The sequence below is a fragment of the Acomys russatus genome, chromosome 10 (genome assembly GCF_903995435.1).
Source record: "Acomys russatus chromosome 10, mAcoRus1.1, whole genome shotgun sequence".
In the NCBI taxonomy this organism is placed as follows: Eukaryota; Metazoa; Chordata; class Mammalia; order Rodentia; family Muridae; genus Acomys; species Acomys russatus.
In genome coordinates, this window is record NC_067146.1 from 56,124,876 (window position 1) to 56,135,487 (window position 10,612).

Here is a 10,612-nt window from a genome sequence, read left to right on the forward strand (position 1 = left end):
TATCCAAGACACAAACTAGTTAAGGCTCTTGAAGGTCCGTTCATATTATTTAAAACATCTATTCATACCAAACAAATAAATAGCCAGGAGAGGAGAAAAATAGCCCAAATAAGACAATAACGAAAAAAATTCAAAAAAATATATAAACTAAACACAACAACAGAACTCCCCGGGGTCTTTGCTTCCTTATAGTCTACTTTGGACTGTCCTACTTTTTATTATTATTAATATTATTATTATTATTAATTATTTTTATAATTAAAAGTCTCCTTCCGTGCGCTTTTCCCCCCCAGTCGGTTGCTTATCTCGCAGTCGCTCCCCGCCCCGCCCGCCCCTCTGCCCAGTCTCCTCCGACTTCAGCTCGACTTGACCGCCATTCCCAAAGGATGCAGGGTCTCGCTGTCCAACAGCCAGGTGCCAATGTGGTAGAGCAGCTGCGAGTACCAGTGGATGCCTGCAGCCGGCCCTGTGCCCCTCGCTTCTTCTGAGGGTTGGGGTGCAGGGACGCTGCCCCCTCCCCCGCCGTCCGTGCGGGAGGGTGCCAGCGCCGCCAGCAGCGCGTGCGCCAGGCGGAAGGGCGCGAAGGCCCGGTGTGCCCAGCTGTGCTCCTCGATGACTGCGTAGCAGGAGGCCAGCACCCGGTTGATGAGGATGGTGCCGTGTGCCGTGAGCGGCGCGTAGGCGCCCGCGGCCTCCTCACGCAGCGTCACGCTATGCACCGCGGCTGGCAACAGCCGGCGGTCTCCGCCGCGTTCGGCCACCACGTACACACGCTGGCCCGGGCGCACACTGCTGGCGAAGAGAGCGCTCGGCCCGGGTGCGGGCCCAGAGGCTTCCGAGTTGTTGTGCGGTGCCACGAAGAGCAGGTGAGCTGCGGTGAGCAGCAGGCGCTCGCGCGGCTCCCGGGTCTCGATCACATAGAAGACCTTCTTGGCGCCTTCGTCGCGGTCCAGGAAGGTGAGGAAGTCGCTGTACAGCAGCCGGCCCTGGTCGTCAGCCGCCAGCACGCGGTCTCCTGGACGTAGATCCTTCACTAGCTTGGTACCACCCTGCTCCAGGTGCACTGTGGCCGATCCTGGGAAGCAGCCACCGGATTTGGCCGCCACGGAGTTCTCTGCCGGGAAGAGAGAAGAAAGACGGGGTGTTGAGTGCCAAAGAAGACAGGTAGGTACACCTGTATGTACTTGTGTGTGTGTGCGCGTGTGCGCGCGCGCGCGCGCGGCGGCTGACGTTCGTGCCCCACTTGGCTGGGCCAGGAGAGCGCGCCTGGTAGTGGAAAGGCGGAGGTGGGATGGTCCGGGGGAGGTGGGGGCCCGATCCAGACTGGTCCAGCGCAGACCGCCCTACACCAGCAATACCAGCGCTCCAGTGGCTAAACTCAGACGCAGGCGCATTCCTGAGCGACCCTCCAAGATTGCTCCCACAAGGGTAAAAGTTAGCTGAAGTCTACTGCAGGAGGCGGGGGTCACTCCCAGCCTTCCTCCTGCCTCCGGTCCCATCCCCCTCTTATGCACCCAGCCTCTCCGCAAACCTAGAAGGGTATTTACTCTCCACTTGGATTCCTCAGGAAGCCTCCTTGAGCTCGCGCGGGCGCCAGGCGCACCCTCCTCTCTCGCGCCCGGACAGCAGGGCGCGGCGCCTCCCATTGCGCGGTGCTTGGAGGCCGCCCCGCAGGAACCCGGGTCGCCCCCGCCTCCTGCTTCCCCAGTGAGTGCCTTAGTGTTGGTCAGTGGATGGCTAGGGGGCGGGGAGCGAAAAATAGCAGTAGTCGTTGTAGCAACTGGACAAACATTCCAGAGGCTTGCCTGAGGTGTGAAAGCCCAAGACTTGTGTGAATTTTCTAATTAAAATCCAATAAAGAGCCTGGTATTGTCATTGTGATTTGTGGGATAAATAGGAGACAGCCTTGGAAGAGGGGGGCACTTCCATTCCCCCCTCCCCATTCTCAGCTCACTCTACAGCTCGCTGGCCGCCCCTATTTACTCAGGTGCAAACCCCTCCCTCTCGTGCAGTTCACACACAGGGACTCTCCAGAAGCCGGGGGCCTCACAAGGCACTATTTGCACAGCCCGGCCTCTTTTTCCAAGTACTCGAAATGTGTATTTGAATTTTAAATGGCCAGGCCTGCTCGGAGCGCTGGAGGCACAGTTTCTCAAGGCCCCTTGACTACCCGCTTTACCAAGCCCTCTGTAGCTCTCGAAGGCTCACTGTCCCGGAGGATAATAATTGAGGATGGGGCGGAGCGCAGGGGGCCAAGGGAGGAGGGGTGGGAAGGTCCTAGTCTTCTTTGCATTCCAATCTCCAGGATCATGCTTTTGGCAAATAGAGATTGCCAGAAAGAATCTTCCTGCTGGAATTACAGAAAGCTTTTTAATCTTCTCATCGGTTTCTCCGGCATGAAATGCGGGGCTGGCCGTTGGAAGCACTCCGTAGGCCACCGGAATGCGACCCAGGGCTCTGGCTAGCCCGAGTCGTGGAGTCGCACGACCCCGCTTGACACACACGGCGCGGCGCCCCAGCCCGCGTGTGCAGAATGCCAATGAGCTGCCCTCCGCGGCCTGGGGTCTGCACTGCAAGCGAGACCCCTCAGGGCCGGATTACTGCTGCTCATTTGGGAGGAGATCCCCTAGGGACTCCCACCAAAGGGACTTCCGAGAGAACTGGGGTGACTAGGAGGCCTTGTGTGCCCAGAGCAGACTTACTTAGGGGCCTGGGCCACCTGCCTCCTGTATTTTCCACTCCAATTTTCGAGAAGCCTGGTGGGGTGGGTCTCCAGGACCTGACACCTTCATCAGGCCTTCCCATCACTACCCCTGTGCATCCTTGACAGCTGCTGTTGCCAGAGCCACAATTTTCTTTACCAACTCAGTGTTTCTTGACGATTAAATTCTTTCCAACTAACATGTGTAGTTAAAATACAGTTTAGGAAACTTGGGAGTCAGGAGTGGAGGCAGGGGTGGGGGTGGGGTGAAGGACAGAGCTCTACAGAAAGTCACCAGTGCACACAACTCCAGAGGCTACTGCCTGAGTGCTGGTGGCCTCCTTAGCGGTTCCTCCCTGCAACAGCGAGCGGCGTTGCAGGCCCAGGGAACTCCTCCTCAGACCCGGCTGGGGGCAGCCGCTCTGGCGGGAGCGCCTTCCGCAATCCCGCCAGGGACTTTCTGAATCCCGGCTGGGCTCCTTATAAGAACGGATGCTTCCAAGCTTGTGGTCTCTCTCCACGTTGGAAGTACAATTTATTACCTCCCACCAGGCCTTTCCCCAACAGGCTTAGCAGGTGAGTTAAGTTAGTTTAGAATACACAGGCGCCCAGCAGGGAGGAGCCAGTACCAGGGTTTATGTCCTGGACAGACCCTTCTGCCCATTGGTGTGTGTGTGTGTGTGTGTGTGTGTGTGTGTGTGTGTGTGTGTGTGTATGTGTGTGTGTGTTGGCAGTAGGTCCTTAAGCCCTAAATGAAAGGAAAGATCAAGGTGGGGGTGAGCTCTGACTAAATCTGGAATCGCCAGGAAATCTTAAGAGTCTCCTTCCAGAATGGTCTTTGACACCTTCTGTCTCTACTATACAAAGCTCTGGAAACCACCCAGCCTAGGAATTCGGGCATGTAGAGATGCTGGCCTGTGGCTTAAAAGGCTGCAGAGGTACCTGGCTGGGATGGGGACTGAGGGGTCAGAGGATAATACCCCCACCACAGAAATCTACTCATTTTCAAGAGCATCTCCCCTCTTTCCTTTGCGGGCGGGGGGAGGCTTACTCACCTGCTTTCACAGAGCAGTGGATGTGTGCTTTGGATTCATAGTAGACCCAGTCGAAGCCTGCCTCCACAGCCAGGCGCGCCAGCATGCCGTACTTGCTGCGGTCCCGGTCAGATGTGGTGATGTCCACTGCTCGGCCCTCGTAATGCAGAGACTCCTCGGAATGGTGGCCATCTTCGTCCCAGCCCTCGGTCACCCTCAGCTTCACCCCAGGCCACTGGTTCATCACAGAGATGGCTAAAGCATTTAGCTTGTCTTTACACCTCTGTGGGGAGAAAAGAGGAACCCTAAGTGACAGACAGTGGTTTTTCCACCAACCACAGGCCCAGGACCCAGAGGATGAGTAAAGGAGGAGATGGGGGTGGAGGCGTAGCAGCTGCTGGAGGGGCGGGCTCTCCAGGGTTCCTGTCTCCAACCCAGAAACTTAGACGCAGCCTGAGAAACAAGAGTCGGTTCTCCTTCGGTGAGATACTAGGTGCATCTCTTCACTGAGACAGAACTGCTGCACTTTAAGGCTTGGAGGCCCTGCATTTATCTGTGGAGGTCAGGCCTTCCCTATACCTGCCTGGCCTGAGAAAACCCATAGCAACCCTGAGGGGTGGGAAGCAGCCCAAGCAAGGACCAGCAAGCAGGTGAATGCTTATGTCCGGCACAGGCAGGGCCAGAGGACAAACATTCTTGGTCCGGGCAGCCGCATTCTTTCCCCTAAGGCGCTCCTCTCTGCCAGGCTTGTCTGGGACCTGATTGTGTTCGTGTTTTCTTTGACCGGTTTTCTTCCTCCCCTCTTGTTTTCTTGGCCCTGCACAGAATGGTGTCCGGCAAGTTTGAAGAGCAAACTTAAGAAGTGGATGGGGGTGGGGTGGGAAAGGTAGGGGGATGGGGGAGCCAGAAAGGCCCAAGGCTTCTTCTGAACCCTGCCCAAGAGGGGGTATTCTGTGAACCGCCTGCTACTCTGCCTCCTCCTCCCTTGCAGGACAAAGTGGAACTTGGGATAGTGGGGGTATTCTTGGCCCATATTAAGAAAAAGATGTAATAAAAGAGAGGGGGCTGATCGTGTGTGTGTGTCTGTGTGTGTATGTGTGTGTGTGTGTGTGTGACTAACCCCCTGCTTGGAAGTTTATGTTGCTGATGGTGGCATGCTAGACTGGGGCCTTGTGGCTGGAGACAAAATGGAAAGGGTGCATTACCCAGAGAATTGGATCCTAGTGGAAGCAGGAGGAATACTATTAAATCAGCTTCTGCAGAGGGTAGGAGGCCTGATCACCCATGATCCCTCAGGCTGAGAGGATGGCTGGCAGGTTTCAGGCATGGGAGCATGACCCCTGGATGGGCACTAGATGTAGCTAGGAGGACTCTTGCAAAGGATTGTTACCCAGTTTCATGGACAGACAACTGCCTGTCAGGAAAAGTCGTGTATCCGGCGGCAGCAATAAAGCCCAGGAATATGGTTGTAGAGTGAACCGTACAACAAACACGAGGGTTATGATAACAACAGGCCGACTCTGGCAGGCTTTTGGGCCTGACAGCAGTTTTCTTTGGGAGAAAAGTCCGAAGGACAGAGTTGGAGTGAGGTCCTCTTGGGAACTGAACGCGTTTGGGTTTTATGTGAAAATCAATCAGTAAACCAGGGTCTGTTTAGAACTGAGATTCAAAGTCAGTGCGCCCCATAGGCTTGCTTATATCCTCCTTCATTACAGCCAGCACCGCAACCCGCTCCCTTCTCTCAGGAGGGGGAAGCTAGCTAGCTAGCTGTGTGGCTTTAACAATCTTCCCATCGGGCTACAGGGGAGAGTAAGGGTAGGGTGGAGGGGATTCCGGAGCCTAGTACCCTGAGCTGCACCACTAGGGCAGACACGGAGGACCCTAGGCAGGGAGCTCTTGGGCAAGACAGGCTCTTGACCAGGACAGACCAACACCAGTTAGTACCCGGTGCCCCAGAGCCCTCCCCGGTGTCAGGCCCAGCGCGGCTCAGCAGGAAGAAGCAGAGTACTCTCCTCCCTCCCCCATAGCCCCCCCCCCCCCGCCCGCGCTAGAAGGGAATGTCGTAGGCAAAACAGGGAAGCTCAGCCCAGTTATTAATTCATTGGGTCGTGTGCCACTAATCAAGCCCGACTCTGTGCAGCCACCGTGAAGCCCGGCAGGGTCACTGGGGCCCGGCTTTGTGTCTGCGGAGGCCAAGTTGTTCCTGAGTCTCCTGCTCACCTCCCGGATCTGCACACAGCTCAGCCCAGGGGCTCAGAGCAGGCAGAGACAGTCGCCTCCAAAGGTGGGCTTCCCACGTTGTGAGAGAGGCGGTGTCCCACTTCAACAGACTGTACTCTCTAAACACAGCTCATTACACTCTTCCCCTCACTGGGGGCGGGGACAGACCCCACTCTTCAAAGCAGAAAACTACTCTTGAAACCCACACCTGGCCTCCTTTCTCCGGATAGTCCCCTAAGCACGTAGGAAATTATTCAACCTGGCTCCTCAGGTGGTTTCGCCCACTTCAGCCTGCAGAGCCTGCAGACCAGGCCCCTCGCGGCCTCCCACCCTAGCCCTTTGGCCGCGGGCACAACAGCCTGGCACTCTCTGGGGCCTGGACTTCGCAAGCAGAGTGTCTGTCTGCGCTTCCCTCTCCGGAGTTAATATTAACCAGGAGCTCCTGCGATCCAGAACTGCTCTGAAAGTTCCGCTGGGGACGATCCTGCCATGGTTGAGGGACTTGGGCTCAGTCACCTTAGAGAGACAAGCTGGGAGGCAAGCGAGACTGAAGAGAGGGGCACCTCGGGGCCCCGAATCAAGTGGTTGTTTAAGGAGGGGGGGCGATGGCAGGTTCTCCAGAGAAATCCTGAGCACCGAGATTCCTACACCTCTGGTCTAGGCATCTCGCCACCTCCTTCCTTCCCGTCCCCTCTTAACCCGGCCAACTCGGAATAAGAAAGCGGGCGAGACTTATACCAAGGGAGAACTCAGTCGGTCCCCTTTACAGCCACCCTCATTTTGGGGGTATCTTTGCGATGTGAGTGAGAAGATCCTGGCCTGGCCTTCCCCAACCCCACTTTTGCTGTCTCTACTCTCTCTTTTTTTGTGTGTTGGAAAGCAGAATAACCACTGCCCAAGCGAAAAAAAAAAAAAGCATTTGTTTTCGTTTCCTTCGTCCGAAGGAACTTGACAGAAGGTCAGAAGTTCAAATGCTGCTCGCGCACACACGCGACAGCGGTGGCGGCTAGAGTGACCGGGTATAGGGCCGCTGAGCCCTGGGTCCCGGGACCGGAAAGACTGGAGTGAGGGAGGAGAGTGTGTGTCTACGTCTAGGGAGCCAGGAAAGAGCGGGGTTGCAGTCCTGGTCAGCCGGCCGAGTTCCTTGCCTTGGGACTCCTCCCAGCTCAATCCCTGACTGCGCGCCCTAGGGAAAGAGCGCGCCCGGATCCCTGCGCTCCGGCAGGGCGCGCTTCGCGCGTGCAGAGTCAGGGACCAGCCGGCCGAGCCCAGCCCAGCTTGTGCTGAAACCCTAGCCGCGGGATCGATAACGCAGGGATAAGTGGACCTGAAAGGCGTCTGCCGCGCCGCGCGGCTGGGCGCTCTAACAGTTCTGCAGCATTCAGAGGCCCCGCGCTCTGGGCGGGGGGTGGGGGGCGCAGAAGACCCTCTCACAGACCCATCCGGGATGAGGGACTAGGAGTGTTCTCACCAGGCCTCTTTGCTTAAGCATCCTCTCTCTTCTCACACCTCCCCAAGGACCTTCTCACTCCGAGACGCCCGCCCTCCAGGGGGGAGGGGAGGGCACAGTAAGGACGGGATAGGTGCCCCAGACTACGGGGAGAACTCGCTCTTGCAAGCTGCACCAGCCAAGCGCCCCGCGGTCCGCTCAGAGTTAACAGTAGCTCGCGCAGCTACCCGGCCCCTGGGCGCGCGCGCGCCCACAGTCGCGGTCCAGATTTAAGGTGGTCGGGAGCAGATGAGGGAGATGGAGAGAGAATGGCCCTGTACTCAGTCTCCACGACTCCCCTTTGCTCCAGCTTTAGCCGGCCACCCTAAGGCTAATCTCCGAGGCTCCCCAGACAGCCTGTACCCCGTGGCAGGCTGTGCGACGCGTCGCGCAGGCAGCAGCTTCACTCTCGCTCTCTCCAGCCCCCGCCCCCTTGCACTTGCGCCCCGCCAGCGCCGCTCCGCCAGTCGCTTGGCGCACCTAGCCCTAAAGGTAGGACTTGAATATTTTAATAGGGCAGTAAAAAGGATGCTGACCTATATTTGCAAGGAAACCCATTTCTAGCTTCAGTCATACGTGCATGGAGTTTCAGAAAGTCTCGATTTGACTGGGAGATTGGCAGCTTAGAAATCTCAAAGGAGGTGGGATGGGAGAGACGACCGTGTTTTGCTTTGCCCTCAGTCAATCCAACCTCGCCGCAGAATATTTATTCGCTTCTAATTCTTATGCAAGCAGGTTGAAAAAGCGATTGCAAAGCCAGCAAGTTCCAAGTCCCTCCCCCTAAGGTACCGCGGGCTCTGGAGAACAGAGGAGCATCCTTAAAGAAATATCAATACATTCTCTCTGACCAGCACAATTGGGGACGACGGGATCGCAGTCAGGCTACGTGATACACTAGGGACAAGGCAAGCGCCTCAGGAGCTCCTGCCTTTTGTCAGAACTGCCTGCCCCCTGGCTTTCCCAGTTAGAGTTCTTTGGTGATTGGGGGGGGTAGTAAAGGGTGGGGTGGTCTTGAGAGAAATACACACACAAAAAAGGAAAGGTAGGCGCTAGGAGCTGAAATGTTCCAGGCTATGTTTGCAGTGACCCAGAGGCCCCTTGAAGTGTACAGGGGCACCCCATTCCCTCCATTTTCTGTCTCCACTTGGAAAGGACAGACACCCCCAGAGTGAAGGTCTCTCCAAGTTACAAGCTGGAATAGAGGCAGACAGAGGAGGCAGTCCTGGGAGACTAACTGAATGGGACTAATAAGAAGGGAACCCCATCTTCTGGTGGCCCCATTCCACCCAACCCTAAACTTCCTGCTGGACCCTTCACCTCCTTTCTCCTCCCGGAAGAGGAGCGCTAGGTGGGCAGGTGGGTGGGGAAGGGGAGGGCAAGTCGCCTTTCTTTCTACCTGCCCAAAGAGCAAACAGAGCAGGGCTGACTGCTTGGTCACACGCAACCCCCCCACCTCCCCAGCCCGGGAAGAAGCCGGTTTCCTACCCGCAATGGGTCTCTACCTGAGTCATCAGCCGGTCCGCTCCCGTGTTTTCCTCATCCTTAAATATGATGTCGGGGTTGTAATTGGGGGTGAGTTCCTTAAATCGCTCGGAGTTTCTTGTGATCTTCCCTTCGTATCTGCCGCTGGCCCCTAGGGTCTTCTCGGCTACGTTGGGGATAAACTGCTTGTAGGCTAAAGGGGTCAGCTTTTTGGGGTGCCGCCTCTTTCCAAACCCCCTGCCGGGCCCGCATGCCAGCCCAGGGCACACTAGCAGCGAGGAAGCGAGGACCACCAGAAAACATCTGGCCAGCAGCAGCATCTCGTCCGCGGAACGCGAGGACTTGAGAGCTGTCCCCGCGCGGTCTGTGCGCGAGCGGGTACGCGCGGGTGTGTGCGTGTGCGCTCCTCCTTGCGCTCGGCTCTCCCTTCCTCGCTCGGCTCGTTCGTTCCCTCTGGCGCTGCCTGGCTCTTTCTCTTCCTATATAACCTTGCCCGCCGCTGCAGCAGGGGACTTGTCTTCGATCCCCACCCAGACAGGGGCTGCGATGGCAGGCTGCCGGTCCCTGGTAACGGAACACATCGGAGTTGGGTCTCGAGACAGCAATTAAAAGACAAAAAGAGCCTGATTTTAAATGGTAGCAAGGCTGGAGAGCTTGTGAGACAGGCTGCCTTTCGCACTATATTATAGCTGGCAGGGGCGCATCTGATTGGCCAAGCCGCACAAGCTTGTCTTCTGATGTTAACCCTGAGAAAGACTACATCCCCCCCCCCTCCTTGCTGCTGTGGCTTTATTTTCACCTGAAGGCTTCCAGTTTAAAAAAAAAGAAAAAAGGTCTTTACTAAGGTAAAGGTGGGCTGGAGGGAGAAGGCCTGTTTATTGGAATAATACCCCCACACTGCCGGCTTTGTGCGCGTGGCTGCTTCCCTCTTACTTTCTCTAGAATGGTAGGTGCTTTGGTTAAGCCAACATAAGTTTTTAAAGGACAGTCCAGATGACCCCCCTTCCCCCAAGCTTCAACCACCAAACATTCTCCCAATTGTTTGAGGACAAAGCTGCCTTCCTCTTATTTACCTCATTTACACCCCCTCCCCCAGATGCAGTTGTCACTGGGTGATGAAAAAAAAAAAAAAAAAAAAAAAAAAGCTCACCCCAGTGTCTCCCGAATATTTAGCATCTTTGGGTGAGGGGAATGACAAGTGGCCATGACCTAAAGCAGTGCTGTTTTAAGTGCTCAGGAAAACTCGAAAACACTGTCGTCTTTCACTGTGTTTCAGCGAATGCATCACACTCAAACCTCTCAAACCTGCCCTGAACTGAGGGGCAGGTACAGAGTGGACTGCAGGACAGGGCGGGGTACATAAGCCCAGTGGAGGCCAGGCTGATGTGTGCTTGGTGGGTGGAGTTCATCCTGCCTCGGGCAAGTGAGAGTGGGCAAGGCTGCATACACGCACCACCCCCACAATGGATCCCAGCAAAGCGCAGGGCTGGGATAAGTTGAGGGTGGAATTCAGGCTTCTTACTATAGCTGGCCTTCACTGGAGCTCTACAGACTAGTCAGGGGTTACAGACTGAAGGTGTTAGGGACCTAGGGGACAGTGTTCTGACCACAGAGGGCATCTTAGTCTTAGTCTCGAGAGGGCATGCTGTTTAGAGGTCAGTAGTATTTGAGTGTTAACTCTCTCTC

General features: G+C 56.2%; 1 protein-coding gene across 1 annotated transcript; it reads right to left on the reverse strand.

The window, feature by feature from the left end:
* Positions 1–330: 330 nt before the first annotated feature.
* Positions 331–9,697, reverse strand: Shh (sonic hedgehog signaling molecule). The gene is made up of 3 exons (XM_051152223.1): positions 8,947–9,697; positions 3,757–4,018; positions 331–1,114 (listed from the first exon to the last, which is right to left on the reverse strand). The coding sequence occupies exons 1-3, from the start codon at positions 9,244–9,246 to the stop codon at positions 357–359; spliced, it is 1,320 nt and encodes a 439-aa protein (XP_051008180.1). The 5' UTR covers positions 9,247–9,697; the 3' UTR covers positions 331–356.
* Positions 9,698–10,612: the final 915 nt, after the last annotated feature.